The sequence below is a fragment of the Topomyia yanbarensis genome, chromosome 3, assembly GCF_030247195.1.
Source record: "Topomyia yanbarensis strain Yona2022 chromosome 3, ASM3024719v1, whole genome shotgun sequence".
Taxonomy (NCBI): Eukaryota; Metazoa; Arthropoda; class Insecta; order Diptera; family Culicidae; genus Topomyia; species Topomyia yanbarensis.
In genome coordinates this window covers 188545522-188563131 of record NC_080672.1, presented here as the reverse complement: position 1 = coordinate 188563131, position 17610 = coordinate 188545522, and the positions used below count along the sequence as shown (strand labels likewise).

General features: G+C 40.5%; 1 protein-coding gene across 1 annotated transcript; it reads right to left on the bottom strand.

The window, feature by feature from the left end:
- Positions 1 to 7594: 7594 nt before the first annotated feature.
- Positions 7595 to 9058, bottom strand: LOC131687496 (uncharacterized protein K02A2.6-like). The gene has a single exon (XM_058971589.1). The coding sequence runs from the start codon at positions 9056 to 9058 to the stop codon at positions 7595 to 7597; it is 1464 nt and encodes a 487-aa protein (XP_058827572.1).
- Between the last annotated feature and the right edge of the window lie 8552 nt (positions 9059 to 17610).

The window sequence follows — 17610 nt, the reverse complement described above, 5'->3', positions numbered from 1 at the left end:
TTGCACGCGCTTGCGTATTAGGGTGCTAATACACGGAGAACTTGCATTACCACACTCAAAAAATTAATCACTTTGACTGTATGTGAATTTTCAGGTAGATGGATATTTTCCATCTTTCAACAGACTTTACGTGATCACTATAAATGACATTTGCCAATACTGTACAGAGCCTAAAATTCTCAAACCTATTCAATGAACGACGAAATTCAGAGAATTCATTTTCGTCCTTTCCCTGCCTCTTTCGTCGCTAACTGCATGAAAAAATAAAACAATAAAGGCGATGTCCCCTCCTCTCTCGATTCTATAGGGCCCCTTACACGAGGCGCTAGTAGTGTCATTACTGAGCAGTAATGTCACTTTTAATGAACGTGTAAGGCGAGTAATGACGGAATTTCCATACAATTTCAGTAATGTCATTACTTAGTAATGACACTTTTATTGTGCATGTAAGGGCCCCTTATGAAAACGAGTAGAAGCAGCGACTTTCGTTTTCCTATGACAATCCGAAGTTGCAATTTCGTTTTGATGCATGTGTCGTGATTTCTGGTTAGTTCTATAGGGCCCCTTACACGAGGCGCTAGTAATGTCATTACTGAGCAGTAATGTCACTTTTAATGATCGTGTAAGGTGAGTAATGACGGAATTCCCATACAATTCTAGTAATGACACTACTTAGTAATGACACTTTTATTGCGCGTGTAAGGGCCCCTTATGTGCTGCGGTGGAAGCGGAGCACGAGATTGCTGGCCTTCCATAGCAATTGATCACGCTAATCCGGTCGCTCGCTGGGCACGGTGTACTTTTTTCGGTCCTCCTGTAGTGGCAACCAGTTGACGCGCACACTACGCGCGAATCGGCTCGTTCACTCGCCTTCCGCTAGATTGGCTAGGTGGTGTACTGCTTCGCCTCTGCTGCTGCTGGGTAGGTTGAATGGTGTACTGCTTCGCCTCTGCTGCTGCTGGGTAGGTAGGATGGTGTACTGCTTCGCTGTGGTTGCTAGTGGCAACCCGTTGACGCGCTTGCTACGCGCGAATCGGCCCGCTTGCCTTCTGTTGGATTGGCTGGGTGGCGTACTGCTTCGCCTCTGCTCCTGCTGGGTTGGTTGGATGGTGTACTGCTGCTGCTGGGTTGTCCGTCCACTAAGGCGTTCGATGTTGGAATGGCTTTCTTCGCGCTGTTACATGCGCGGACTCGCGCTTGCCGTTCGAGGGATGGTGGGTGAGGTATCGCGTTGCTAAGGGCAACCCGTTGACGCGCTTGCTACGCGCGAATCGGCCCGTTCGTTTGCCTTCTGTTGGATTGGCTGGGTGGCGTACTGCTTCGCCTCTGCTCCTGCTGGGTTGGTTGGATGTGTTATACCTTCGTGAAATGACCCAGTAGAGAGATTCACCTTCTGTGTATCTCGTTCGATTGTATGCGTGAGCATGAAGAGAAAGGCAAAATAAAAAGTATTGGCTGCTCAGCAGTCAACTCACTTTTAGTTGAACTACCAACAGGAACGCGTGTGTTCTTTCACACTAAACATAAAAAGAAATCCTCCTTTTTATAATTAATAAATTAGATTAGTAAAGTGGCGACGAGGATAATTTTTTTTGTAGTTTATTGGAGTGTAAAGTGTAGTGAAATTTATTGAGTTTTTCCGCGGCCGTAGTAGAGTCGTTAGTGAAATTTGTTTGGGAAAGGCAGCTGTGTTTCCGGGGAGAAAAGTCGCGATTTGCGCCCGAGAAAAGTTTGCTTTTCGGAAAAACTGGTGTCCGCGTAAGTAGTTTGCTAAACTACTGTTGCGACGGTTTCATTTTTTTTAGTATTCCAAGCTTTCTTTTGTATCTTTTGTGTCGTGCAAATCAAACTTTGTTTTCCGACAAAAGATTGGAAGCCATTTTGTGATTATAAAACGTCTAAAAAAATTTTTAGAAATTGAACCTATTCATCAGAAAAAGAAAAAAACGACTAAAACAAAGGAACTAATAATTTCTTTTTGTTTCTTTCAGCGCAAGATTTGACGAGCTTTTAGTGGCATTATCCACGATTTGCTGCCATTGGAATTCGAGCAGTTTATTAGTGCGCAGAGTTTTCTGTATTTTTTGTTCGGTGCTGCTGGCTTGATTGCTGCTTGGCAGGATCGTCGAAGCGAGCGGTTCAGAAATTCCGAAGCAAGTGGCGGAAAGTTTCTGCAACACTACCAGTCTCTCACTACGAGACGTGGGTGGTGAGTAGTGAAAATCGGATTGATCTGGTAAGCGATTTCATTTCTCCTTTTTCACATTTCATATTTACATCGCTGTTTGTGCATTTCTAAGGCATGGCTCAGGGGAGCGAAAGTACATACAATAAAGTGTTGATTGGTTCTATTGAACCCTATGTAGTTGGATCTTCTTTTACCAACTACTCTGAGAGGCTCGAGTATTTGTTTCAAGTAAATGGCATAGTAGATCTCGTTAGACAAAAGGCACTTTTTGTTACCTTGAGCGGTCCTACTGTTTATGAGGAACTAAAGCTTCTATACCCTTCTTCTGATGACCTTAAAAATGTAACGTACGCTGACATTTCTAAAAAATTGAAAGAGCGCTTTGATAAGGTCGATTCAGACCTTATTCAAAGATATAAATTCTATAACAAAGTTCAAGGACCGAATGAAAAAGCAGAAGATTTTGTTCTTGCAGTAAAGCTGCAAGCAGAATTCTGTGCTTTTGGTGAGTTTAGAGAAACTGCCATTCGGGATAAACTCGTTATGGGAGTTTTTGACAAATCCTTGCAAGAAAAACTTCTGAATGAAGAAAATCCTAGTTTGGCTATGGTTGAGAGAGTCATTGTCAATTGGGAACTGGCGGGTTCAAGGGCTAGAATAATTAGCGATAAAAATGGCGGCCAGGTTGGTTCTGTCAGAAGTCGTCTTGGGAGAAAGGATCAGTTTGAAGGTAATGTCAGTCGCAAACGAAGTAACAGTAGAGGCCGTAGTAGTAATGCACATAAGCGGCAATGGCGCAGCAGAAGTGGTGGAAGAAGTAGGACAGGACGTTATGCAGATATGATTTGCGATTTTTGTGGCGTGAAGGGCCACATCAAGCGTTCTTGCTTCAAGCGCAAGCGTATGCAAGGAAATTCAGTTAAATTTGTTGATGAAAAAAAAGATGTGAGCTTCGGAGATGAAAAGATTGGCGAGCTTTTTAATCGGTTGAGAACGGATTTAGACGATTCTGATGATAACAGCGATTCAGGTGAATATTTGTGCATGCAAGTGTCGTCCATAAATAGCGATCCATGTTTTCTAACTTTGATGGTTAATGATAAAAGTTTGAAAATGGAGGTGGACTGTGGTTCAGCGGTTACTGTAATTGGTGTTAAACTATATAGGAAACTTTTCGACATGCCATTACAGAGTAGCAAAAAAGAATTGGTGGTGGTGAATGGTTCGAAATTGAACGTTTTAGGAAAAATTGACTTGATGGTGCGTTTTAGGACCATTGTAAGATTATTACCATTGTTTGTATTGGACTGTGAGTACGATTTTGTACCATTATTGGGTCGTTATTGGTTGGATGTATTTTATCCTGAGTGGAGACAATATTTTACAGGGGTTTCACAGATCAACAATATGCGTCTTTTCAAAGGATCTTTCTTCGCCAATTGTGGGGTTTGAAGCAGATGTTGAAGAAAGATTCTCCCATTTTTAAACGAGCATATGAGGTTCCTTTCAGACTTAGAGAGAGAGTTACTGAATATTTAGAAAAACTGGAAAGAGAAAATGTGATAACTCCTATTAAAACCAGTGAATGGGCTTCTCCAGTCGTTGTGGTCCCTAAGAAGAATGGAGAGATTAGGTTGGTGATAGATTGTAAAGTGTCCATCAATCAATTAATTATTCCCAACAGTTATCCTCTTCCTTTGGCTCAAGATATTTTTGCAGATTTAGCGGGTAGTAAAGTCTTTTGTGCCCTTGATTTGGAAGGTGCTTATACACAGCTTATGCTATCAGAAAAATCTAGAAAGTTTGTGGTGATCAACACGATCAAGGGACTTTTTATTTACAACAGGTTACCCCAAGGAGCATCATCGAGTGCAGCGATCTTCCAGCAGGTGATGGACCAAGTTTTGGCTGGTTTGAAGCATGTACGATGTTGTTTAGATGATGTACTTATTGCAGGAAAGGACTTGAATGACTGTCGTAGTAAGCTTTGTATGGTTTTAGATAGATTAGCTCAAGCAAATATCAAGGTTAACTGGGGCAAGTGCAAATTTTTTGTATCATCTTTGCCATATTTGGGACATATTATTTCTGAAAAGGGTTTGCTTCCTTGCCCAGATAAATTAGCTACAATACGGGATGCCGCTGTACCGAAGAATGTGACGGAACTGAAGTCGTTTCTTGGACTTGTGAATTTTTATGGTAAATTTGTTCCCCGTCTGTCTTCAAAGATTAGCTGTTTATATAGGTTGTTGAAGAAGGACATGAAGTATGTGTGGGATGAACATTGTGATAAAGCTTTCATTAGGTGTAAAAACGAGTTTCTGAATGCTAATATTCTCGAGTTTTACGATCCTATGAAACCTATTGTGGTTGTTTCTGACGCTTCAGGTTATGGTTTAGGAGGCGTAATTGCACATGAGGTTCAAGGTACAGAAAAACCTATTTCTTTTACTTCTTTCTCTTTAAATAAAGCTCAAATGAAGTACCCCATACTTCATTTAGAAGCTTTAGCATTAGTTTGCACTGTGAAGAAATTTCATAAGTTTTTATATGGTCAAAGGTTTGTGGTTTACACTGATCACAAACCTTTGGTAGGAATTTTCGGGAAGGCTGGGAAGAATGCTATTTTTGTAACTAGGCTACAAAGATATGTTTTGGAGATGGCTATTTATGATTTTGATATTATATATAGACCGTCTGAAAAGATGGGAAACGCTGACTTTTGCTCGCGATTCCCATTGAACCAGGAAGTACCAGAACAATTTGATAGGGAAGTTGTCAAAAGTATTAATTTTAGTCAGGAATTTCCCATAGATTATTCCCAGGTTGCCAATGAGACGAGAGCAGACGAATTTTTACAACGAATTGTACATTATATGCAGAATGGTTGGCCAAACAGAGTAGATAAACGTTACGCGCACATTTTCGCGAATCGAGTGGATTTGGAAATTGTGGGAGATTGTTTACTATACCAGGACAGGGTTGTGATTCCAAAATCCATGCATAGCGGGATTTTGAAGTTATTACATGCTAATCATTCTGGGGTTGTAAAAATGAAGAAATTAGCTCGTCGAGTAGTTTTTTGGTTTGGGATTAATTTAGACATTGAAAAATATGTTGATGCTTGCGAATCTTGCAGGAGAATGGCAATTGTTCCTAAAACAAAAATTAATTCCGCTTGGATTCCTACTAAACGACCATTCAGCAGAATTCACGCTGATTTCTTTCACTTAGATCATAAAACTTTCTTACTTATTGTCGATAGTTACTCGAAATGGATTGAAATTGAATGGATGAAACATGGGACTGATGCGAAGAAAGTTTTAAAGAAATTTATAAGTATATTTGCTAGATTTGGGTTGCCTGATGTGGTGGTTACAGATGGGGGTCCTCCTTTTAATTCTTGTGATTTTGTTACCTTTTTAGAAAGGCAAGGTATCAAGGTCTTAAAAAGTCCACCATACAATCCATCCAGTAATGGACAAGCTGAACGTTCGGTTAGGATTGTAAAAGATGTTTTAAAACGTTTCATGATAGAGCCAAATATCAAACAATTAGATATTGAAGACCAGATAAATGTATTTCTGATGAACTACAGAAATACCTGTTTATCGTCAGATGGGAAATTCCCAGCTGAAAATATTTTCTGCTATAAACCCAAAATGTTGATTGATTTGTTGAACCCAAGGTCTAATTACAAACAGCAATTAGCTGAACCACCACCCCTTATTGATGAACCAAAGCATACAAAAAGAGTTGAGCATGTGAAGATTCCGTTCAATGAACCGCTAGATAGGCTGACAATGAGTGATGTGGTTTACTATAAAAACCACAACTCCCATGATATTACACGATGGTTGAAAGCTCAATACTTACGAAAACTTTCGAAAAACTTATTCTCGTAACGGCTCATCGTAACCAGCTGAAGGTTCCGAAGTTTTCATCCGCTAAGACGTGCGGGATTATACTTCCTTTCGCTAGCAGTGATGATCGAGTCGGAAAGAAGGATGAGCGTAAGCGAGCTTTCGATGGAATGGCCAGTGGTGATGAAGAGGAGGTATTTCGAGGTTTTCCCGAAGCTATCTCTAAGCGTCGGAAATTTTCCGAATTACAATGTGATGCTCGAAGGAAAACTGCTAAGATACAAGCTCCTACGCTAAGGAGATCGAAACGGTTAAAGAAGGCCAATATCGAGAAGAACTTTATATATAAGTATAAATGAATTGTGAATAATAAATTTTAATCTATTTGATAAGCAAAGTTAGTATTTAAGTAAAATTGAATTAACAAAAAAAAGGGATAAGAATTGTTATACCTTCGTGAAATGACCCAGTAGAGAGATTCACCTTCTGTGTATCTCGTTCGATTGTATGCGTGAGCATGAAGAGAAAGGCAAAATAAAAAGTATTGGCTGCTCAGCAGTCAACTCACTTTTAGTTGAACTACCAACAGGAACGCATGTGTTCTTTCACACTAAACATAAAAAGAAATCCTCCTTTTTATAATTAATAAATTAGATTAGTAAAGGATGGTGTACTGCTGCTGCTGGGTTGTCCGTCCACTAAGGCGTTCGATGTTGGAATGGCTTTCTCCGCGCTGTTACAAACAGCTTTATACATGCGCGGACTCGCGCTTGCCGTTCGAGGGATGGTGGGTGAGGTATCGCGTTGCTAAGGGCAACGCGCTTGCTACGCGCGAATCGGCCCGTTCGTTTGCCTTCTGTTGGATTGGCTGGGTGGCGTACTGCTTCGCCTCTGCTCCTGCTGGGTTGGTTGGATGGTGTACTGCTGCTGCTGGGTTGTCCGTCCACTAAGGCGTTCGATGTTGGAATGGCTTTCTCCGCGCTGTTACGCTGTTGGTGGGGAGGCAATGGATTGCTGTTGTTGCTAATGGCAACTTGTTATCGCTGGAGACAGTAGGCGACGCTTTCTCAATTCACAAGGCTGAAGAGTCAATTACGAACCGGGATATTCATACGTTGGGAACAATCTTTCAGGATTCTAGAATAGCTTGTATTTATATAAATATATTTTTTTATTGTTTTATTTCACTGCTTACTGCTACAATACTCCTGTCTACTACTCTTAATACAATATTTCACACAGCATATTTTCTGATATTCTTATTTTTTTTGCTATATTTATATCAATTCATTTAATTGTTATTCAGCGACAACTTCTGTGTGATTTTTGAGTGCCCCGAGGTTCCTATAGATATCCTTTTCTGTTCCGGTCAGCTACAAGGACCTGTTGAATAACTTTACTATAATGATAGAAGTTTTTGGTTAATTAAATAAAAATATTTTTACCTGATCTCCATTTGCTGATCATGCACACATCTTGAGTAAAATTCCCAGAATATATTTACATTCTACAGCTTGTTCTGTTCTTGTGCAATGAAACTCTCTTATTCGAAGATACTATAAAGAACCATATCTTCAAACCTACATGGTTTCCTTATTTTACGTCTTGGGCGATTAATTTTATCATCCCCTACTTTTACAGCATTATCAAGTTCTGAATGCTCAAGCTCATCGTCAAATTCAGTGTTATTTGTTCTCACAACATGTCCTCCTTGAGTAATGTTATCAGCAAACTCTTCCAGATGTTCAGGCACTTTTTTAACGTCTTGGACATTGCGGGAATACTGAACACCACGCTCGCTTCGAACGACAACTTTGGCTCCATCTCTAGCCAGTATTGTGAATCTTTCCTCCGAAAATGTTGGGTCTGATTTATGTTTCTTATGTGTTGCCACTAAGACCGTGTCCCCTGCTTTGATGTGAGAATCCTTAGCTCCTCTACGTATGTCGGCATACTTCTTACTTTGCAATTTCGAGACCGCGTCCTTTTCTCGAATGTCGATGCGGTCTAATGAGTCGGAAGATTTAGTTTCCCAAAAACAAGGAAAGGTACCGCGACATTTCCAGCCTACTAACAATTCAAATGGGGTAACTCCCAGACGAGATAGGGGGCGTACTTTATTATGTGCATGGACATAATTCTTCAGCGCAGTTCTCCAATGCACATTGTCCAATCGAGCAGCCGCCAAAGCCTTTTTAATGCCGCTATTCTGCCTTTCTACCGCACCATTGGATTGAGCACTCAAGGGTATGGATTTGCGAATCTTGATGCCCTTATTTTCCCACGTCTTAATGAATGTGTCGCTCTGGAATGGTGGCCCGTTGTCACTCTGTATCGCAAGAGGGTACCCCCAAACTTCGAATATTTTGGCCAGAGCAGCGTTTGTTGTATCTGCGTCGATCTTTTTTACTTCAATAACATGGGTGTACCTCGAGTAGGTATCTACTACCACCAGAAATTCTCCGTAGCCAAAATCATTATCTGAGAAAAAATCTATTTGTAGGATTTCCCACGGGCCTTCCGGTAACTCTCTAGTCGTCAACGGAAGTGGAGCATTTTTCTTTGAAAGTCTTAAACATGTTTCGCAGCATTCTATGTACTTCTGAACCTCCGCGTTTAATCGCGGCCACCAGAAGTGATTCCTCAAAATCCGTTTCATTGACGCTGCTCCCATGTGACCTTGATGTGCTAGTTCAAGTGCTCTTGATCGCAATTTATGTGGTAATAAAACCCGATCATTTTTGAAAATTAAAGCACCCATTAAACGGAAATACTTAGCATGGCATTCGTATGCCCTCAGTTCTTCTTTCCATATTCCTTGCTTCAGAGATTCTCGAATCTCATTCTGTTCCTTGTCCTTTTCCGCTTCTAACTCAATTTCATTCCAGTTCATTCCCATATTTCCTGAATCCAAGACGAAAAGTAGATGTCCTTCAGAGGAATCATCGAATGATTCGATCGGTTCACTGGCAATCACCAATCTGGAAAGCGCATCCGCGATGTTCATATTCCCTGGGATACTTTCAACGGAAAAATCGTATGACTATAGACGGAGTGCCCACGCTTCTGCTCTGCAAAAATAAAATCATTTGATTTGGCATCTGTTCGAATCTTAAATGTCTTGCTCATCAGATAGTTGGAAAATCTTTCAACCCCCCAAACCATTGCTAGAACCTCTTTTTGTGTGTGAGGATATTTCTGTTCTGCCGAAGACAATGCTCGTGAAGCGCATGCGATTACCCTTGGGTTAGAACTGTTATCGAATTGGACTAGTACTGCCCCTAGCCCATGCGGTGAGGCATCAACATAAAGCTCAGTTTCGTCTGCTGGATTGTAATAGCCAAGAGTCTTGATCTTCGTCCAAGCAGTGCATGTCAGATGCTCAAACTCTAGATCCAAATCTTTCGACCAGTAAAAATGATCTGCTCTAGCTAATTCTCTCAAACGCCATGTTTTGTCAGCTCGATTGTGGATAAATCGATCAATGTAATTGATCAAACCAAGAAAGCTTCTGACTTCGTCTTGAGTCTGCGGTCTGCGAAAATTTTGGATGGCTCTAATTTTTTCATCTTCCACACTCCATCCAGCGGCAGAGAGCTGGAACCCTAAAAACGGTACTTCTTTCTGGTTTAGCAAGCATTTGTTTTCATTGATCCTGACGTTATGATCCTCTAATCGCCTGAATACTTCCTTGAGGTTTGCATCATGTTCCGCCTTCGTTGTTCCGAATACTAACACATCGTCCAAGTAATTGATAGTACCCTTACATCCTAAGAGAATGACTGACTGCATAATCTCTTGAAATATATCGGGAGCATTACATAGACCAAACGGGAGTCTCCGGCATCTATATAGTGCGTCTCCAGAGAAAAAGTTAGTCAAATGTCGACATCGCTCATCAAGTACCACGTGAAAGAAGGCATTTTTGAGATCTATGGTTGAAAACCATCTTGCTCCATGCAGTTCCATCAGTATGGCTTCAAAAGTAGGCAACTTAAATGGCGTTCTGTGAATACATTTATTTGGGCCTCGCAAGTCAACAACAAGACGAATATCATTTTTAACTTTCGGTACAACTAACAATGAAGAACAGAAGGAGCGATTCATGTCTTCAGTAACTGGTTCGATGATTCCTGTTGCTAAAAGCTCGCTAAGCTTTTGTTGTGCCAATCTTTTGAAGCCTGCTGGTATGTGTGTATATACATTCCTAGCAGGAGGCATCTCTTTATCATAATGCAGTAGTACGGGTGGTACGTTGAATTTCGGAAATTCCTGGTGAGCTTGTAATTGAATTCATCATAGCCAGCTCGCATTTCCAAATGTTGACATGACCTCCAACAGGTACTCTCAACCCTACGTCCAATAGACTGTACCGAGCAGCTGTGTTGAAGCCCAACAATGATCTACTCTCTTCAACAACATAAAATTTTTCCAAGCATGTCGGCCTGTCCTTAGACACGTGCAATTTTGCCGAAAACGTTGCTACAACGCTGATCTCCCCTTGTGAAGCATATGCGCGCAGTGTTTTGTCAGATGTTCCAGCTTTAGAGTTTTCAGAGAGTATCGCATTCAATGTGTTTTTCGTGATGGTATTTACTTGAGCCCCTGAGTCAATGAAAAATACTACACGTTTACCAGCTACGCGTCCAACAACAAAAGCATCCTCCTCTGTTGGTGGATCATAATCAGGCACTGCATTTATGAACGGGTCAGTAAAACAATCAGTAGATGAACATTTAAGCAATGAATCATCTATCGCCTGGAAAAAATGTTTTGTTTTGTTTTGTACATTCAGCTTAAGCTTGTTTAAGTTTCTTCAAGAGAAAAGCTATCTTATCGAATTTTCCTTGAAACAGTTTTGAGTACAAGAACTATTTCTCGCTATATATTTACACTTGTTGTCGATGTAAACTGTCTTTTTTTTTGGCTGAACTACGTTGAATTAGGTTCTAAAAGATGGGTGAAGTGCATCCGAATCCCAGCTAGAGCAACGAATAAAATTTCAAATACAGGACTTTGAGAAACGAAGCGAAAAGAAAACCAACATCCAAGCGATACAATTAAGAATAAGAATATGATTTTCGATGTTGGAATGGCTTTCTCCGCGCTGTTACAAACAGCTTTATACATGCGCGGACTCGCGCTTGCCGTTCGAGGGATGGTGGGTGAGGTATCGCGTTGCTAAGGGCAACCCGTTGACGCGCTTGCTACGCGCGAATCGGCCCGTTCGTTTGCCTTCTGTTGGATTGGCTGGGTGGCGTACTGCTTCGCCTCTGCTCCTGCTGGGTTGGTTGGATGGTGTACTGCTGCTGCTGGGTTGTCCGTCCACTAAGGCGTTCGATGTTGGAATGGCTTTCTCCGCGCTGTTACGCTGTTGGGAGGCAATGGATTGCTGCTGTTGCTAATGGCAACTTGTTATCGCTGGGGACAGTAGGCGACGCTTTCTCAAGTGAATTTACAAGGCTGAAGAGTCAATTACGAACCGGGATATTCATACGTTGGGAACAATCTTTCAGGATTCTAGAATAGCTTGTATTTATATAAATATATTTTTTTTATTGTTTTATTTCACTGCTTACTGCTACAGCATGCTCAGTAATTTGCGACTCTTATTCATTAAATGAAATTAATGCAATGTGCATCTAATAATGCTACTAGGACATAGTGTAAAATACTTTGATTAATTTAATCTGATATGTTCGACTAGCGAACCCACCCTGCAATGATCATAGCTCTCAGACATGATCGCCAGAGGAACTCACTCTCGCAACACACTTGTACTGTATACACTGTACAGTAGTAGTGAAATAAGAACGGTGATAACCGAAGGAATATATGATAGCGCACATGAGTATACCAGAATCAGTTGCAATAAAATTATCACCTTGATCGGTCCTGTTTTTAATGTACCCGCGATCTTTCACTGAAGAAAGAAAGTGTCCGTGTAAATTCAACATAGAACCGTCACGTGTTGTTCGATTAAGAAGAACAGGAGGTTTCATCGTAACCAGTGTTCAATCGAAGAAGAAACATTTCTGGTCCTTCGAGCCGGATGATCGCAAGAAGACCGTGAAAAACGCGATCAATTCGGGAAGAAAATCGCTAACAAAGGCGGCATTAAGCCGTATGAATAAAAACTAGCATTTGCTCAGCTTCTTGAGATTCGAGCAGTCGAGCAGCCGCGTTGAGCATTTACTCAAGTTGGTATGAATAAAACTTTGCTTTGACAGCTGCTTTCTCAGTTTGAGCATTTGCTTTTCGAACATCTGATTTGGCATGAATAAAGTTACAAATCGTGAGTAAATGCTCAGCAAATGCTAAGCAAATGGTCGATATTTCTGAGTATGCTCGGTTACATGCTAGAATTTTTTTTATTCACAAAAATTTAGATTGAGTACAGAGAAAAACTTACAGCAATCGTTGCCTACGAGTAACAGGTAAATCGGATACACAACATATTCAAGATCTTTTCACAATTTGAATAAGGTTTATTTTTGATAAAAAAAAATCTGCGAATAGTGCTTGTTGGCTGCTGTTTGTGTCAACGGATGGCAGAGATGTTTCCTCCGTATAGAGAAGCTTGGCAGGAATTTGGAACGATTCCTGTATGGATCATCTAGCGGAGAACCATGCCTTACTGTAATTAGGGTCTCAGTAATTAGGGTCTCAGTAACTCAAGGATGAATTGAGAAATCGACGTTGATAGCAATATGATCATAGGGGAGAACAGGAACTGCTGTGTCAAAGGTAGTTCTTGTAACCCAGGCATAATGCATGAGACTGCGAACAGTGAGATAACAACCTGGCATAATTTGTACTAACGTTGAGAGTTTCATAAGCTAATAAAAAGTTTATAATTGTAATTTAATTTTTTGACTACAATGTTTCAAAACAATAACTATATGATTATTCCTAACTATCCATTAAACCAATATATAATAGTATTAAAAGCATATGAATTGGATTAGGAGGTTTCTTCGAATCAGTACGACATTGCAGATTTGTAGGTAGCACAGTCTTAGGCCACACTCTACAATCTTCTCATACACTTGCTATGCGCACACATAACTATGGTGTGCAGAATCTACCCCGAAATCGAAGATTACTTAAACTGGCAGTCGTGCTACATTTCCAGTTCCTTTCTCTACTTTATCGTCGACTTTTGAGTGCAATTGGTAAAATAGAGTATATCGTTTCTTATTCATCTCATTAGTAGAATGTGTCATCATTCGCCTTTTTTCGAGAAAAAAGGTGGTTGATTAAAATCGAGAGGATTGCTGGGGTGATGTAGAATGGGCTGTATATTCAATGAATTTGTAAAAATATAAATTTTACCGGTGCTCTTTGTATCTAGCTTGGTAGGCACGTTCAAGTATGAATTGCTTTCTGCGAATCTTTCCACTGTTAAGTGATACTAACTTCTATAATTTTTTTTTGTTTGAAGCACTTCAATCTATTTCTTGGATTTCAATAAAAATTTGACTTTCATATAATGCAAATATTATCGTATATCCTGTTCCCATCTTCGATCGAATAGTAAGACGTTAAGTTCAGTACAATGGAAGTTATTAAAGTTCAAAAATATACGATTGTCATTGTTGAAACCCTCTATACTAAAAGGTTAGAAGTCTTCTACAAGAACGCAACTGTCTCGCCGAACTCGAGAGTAATCACAATTTTAAAAACAGCCTGCGAACACAATTCGTATCGAACGATTGCAAGAGTTTTCTATATCCAGAATCTGTCGGAGAAAACTTTCGTCAAAAGTTTAGATACTTTGCTTTAGACGAACGATATGTTACCAGATATCATGTTTGGCTTTGTCAATGAACCTTTTGCAGTTTTCGATAAATCCATTAAATTAATAAAAAATGCATAACTCAATTGAACTCAACTTTATAAATGTAAAAATTTGTTTCACCAACTCTAGAAACTTAAATTTTTAACATATTATTTACGGAAATGTGAGCAAGTCGTTGCGCTTCAGTTGGAATGGCCGAACCCTACACCCTACCGGGTAACTCCTGAGTAGAGTCGGCTCACCACCGTGGACTAGAGTGAGTAGGTCATGTCAAACAGCCAGCGGCGGACCTTTGCACCTACTGGTTGACCCGCCCTTCTCGACAGGCCAGCCGGTAGGTGCGAAGGTTCGCCGCTAACCTGTTCTCTGCATCACCTTTCTCAGAGTACCTCTCACCCACATTCCCTTCAACCCCCGCATACCAGAATAAGTTAGGAGGTTTCCGACGCATCCTCCCTCCTCACGCTAACAACATTTTTTAATTCTAATATTGAATTTCATTCGTGTGTATAGTTTTCCTGTATAATAACAAAGTAACATTTGAAAGTTTATAATAAAAATGAATGAGAAAGGCACAGTTTCACCACTATAGTGCACTAGGTGGATTCAAACAGGCTTTTCACATCGATGTTTTTAGATTGTTGAGCAACAAGCCATGAACAGTATTTTCAACCACTAAAGGCAATGTTACTAGTTACTTGATTTCAAATACATAGTATTTCATTTCAAATAGCGTTTTTGTAGTGAGAATGCGTGTGAACCGACCTATTCACTCCTACCTTATCCTGCGGTGCAATACACTATGTGGTAGTACTATTACACAGAGAACTCTTTGCATGCATCAAGGACAAACTAATAGGTCACAGTGGTGCCCTGGAACCGTCGAGGAAAGCTCATCTGCGGAAATAAATTCCAACACGCATTCTCCAATACCATAACCTAAACCACAAATGGTTGACATATTTGTGAAGGCTATTCAAGCTATAATAAAAACTACAAAAGCTGTATCAAGTACCTCAATCTCAACCGCCAATGCCACCAGCAAGGTAGCTGCTACCAAGGACAAAAGGTTTGCACTCGTGACCCGTGAAGACGAGAAGTAAGAAACATCGGACCGCTCACATCAAAGCCGTTACCACAAAGATGATACAGGCGTGAACGACGAGAGAGATACGAATGACCCATGGGTGCGGAATCGGACAGACAAACCCACTAATATTCTATCTTTTTTTACATCTTGTAAATATATAGTAGACCCACGGCCCAGTCAAGCTAACAATTTATATAAAAAAATAAGCCATGAAATCAGAGTTTGGAAAAATAAAATATTTTCACCACCAGGTGGATTAAGACAGTTTTTCATACTAGAATTAACCCTATCCGAGACATTGAGCGGTTATTTCATGTTTAGAGCAATCATTATACAAAGACCTTATAGGCGTTATGAATCTTTCTTGACTGTGATACCAACGGCGCCTTTCTTCTTGTACTAGTATACCATGAAAACTAGGCAAGTCTCAAACCGCTTACTTTTTCACAAAATTTTCCAAGACTCCAATACTGCCTACGCATAACTGCCCTATGTATATAGGGAATCCTATAGAATAGTGGACAAATATGCTTATAACGGTAGAATACTGATTTTGATTTTTATATATAGGGACAATATATAATAATAATGTAATTGACATTTTCAAACATATATTGAACGTAACCTAACTATGAAGTCTCAGTGATCACGAATCAAAAAGGTACAATTGTACTACTAGGTGGACTAATTCCATTTCTGCCATTGATAATATAATCCTCATCCAGAATATTGATCCCCAATTACCTTCCTACTCCTAATGAATGAACTTTCTTGCAAATGATATACTCTTTTAGGTTAGGAATCGGTGTTCAGTCTGTTTTAATAAAGAACTCCTGTATGTTCTCTTCTTCCGACGCTCCGGTCCTTATTGGACCTTTCTCAAGGAATCGAAATTTTGGTGTTCTCTTATCGGTTAGTTCTTGCTAAACGCATAGCTGTCAAGTTCTGCCTAAGGTTCTGGTTTCGGTCCATGAAACCACTCGTCACATGAAAACTGTGATACTCTCTTGCGTGTTAACCGCGGTGTGTGGGGCTCACCCACTCGCGAAGATTCACAGGGTCGTTTTACCGCTACGCAGACCGAATCACACACTCACACAAAGGTACTCCGAGAGAGAGCAGGCCCGATAGAGAAAGTTCGTACCAACTCCGACAATGCTTTCACTCTTCAGATTGCCAAAATTCTGAATTTATTCCCTGAAACTACCATCTATCTCTGTAATTATACTCATATAAACCTATCCTAATTTTATGGCTTGTATCTATTACTATTACCTATTTGTACTTTTCTATCCCTATACTCTATATTTACAATTGTATACACACCATAATTTCTCCGTGACGTTACACAGGTACCTGTTTCATCCGGCAATGCTGTTGTCCGTTTGTTTCCCGGTCGACCGGGCAAATCTCTTTCCTTCGGCGAACAGTCACTGTTGTTCCTGATGTTGAATGCTGTTGTAAGGGGCACAATACCCATCCGGAGCTCCGGATGATGCAAGTTTAAACGCTGTACTAGACGACTGCTGACGGTAGTGTACCTTCTGCAACGGTTCTGCAATGGCGGTTATTCGCGTCAGCACGCTGTTTTTCTGGTGGAATACCGCTTTCCAACGCCGAAATATTGCTGCAATGGCGGCTATTCGCTTCAGCGCGCGGTTTTTCTGGTGGAATACCGCTTTCCAACGCCGAAATATTGCTGCAATGGCGGCTATTCGCTTCAGCTCGCGGTTTTTCTGGTGGAATACCGCTTTCCAACGCCGAAATATTGCTGCAATGGCGGCTATTCGCTTTAACCCGTGATTTCTTCTGTCGATCCGTGCTTACTCGATCCCCACCTGGCGGGTGACGATCGAGGTTTTATTGGTTGTCGAGTCTGTGGATGATACTTTGGAACACTGTTCCAAATGAACAAAAAGAAAAAGGCCCAGGCTGGACCTATACCGAGAATATCAGTACCGGCAACGTCACGCTAATCTAAACCTCTACATATATTTCCGTATTTTTATTCAGTATAATTTTACCTTTTTCTTGGACGTATCCTGAACACTTGATGCGCGTATTTTAGTTATATCTATTAAATTTTAACGTGTTTGTATCTGTGGGGTAACATTTTAATAATTAACAAAAAGTTTACTAAACTGATTTTTCGCCAAACGAACCTATCGTTAAAGTTTTTTTTTAAGAACAATCTTGTTTAGAATGTTTCAATTGTACTAAGAGTCAGCTACTCCTCCCTAAAATTAAACAATAATTACTGACTCTCATTATCACAATCCACACCACGTTTTTAGCCACACTTTGCTAACCTAATTAAACGAATTTAATCACCGTCGCGCACTACGAAACTGGTAATAAGCCACGGAACGAAAGAGATCGATTTCAGCCGAGCCAAGCTATTTATGTGCGTAGAAATTGCGAGAAAGACCGAACACATCCGAATATCTACGACAAATGTAGATTTGGCAGGTCCATTCAGTTTGGCAACCATGACGCTAGTGGCTCCATCGGTGGAGTGACGAGAACACCTCAGTTGTCACACTGCTATAATCGAGCACATTCTGTAGCGCGAGAACGCACCGGTCTGAATAGAGGATACGACACTGCTCTTATCCAATACACCCGGCACTCACAAGATGCTGTCAGTTCGCTCATTTATATCTTATGA

Bases quoted from the DNA above. Each gene is read 5' to 3' on its own strand.
- LOC131687496 (XM_058971589.1), bottom strand. From the start codon at position 9,058: ATGAACATCGCGGATGCGCTTTCCAGATTGGTGATTGCCAGTGAACCG.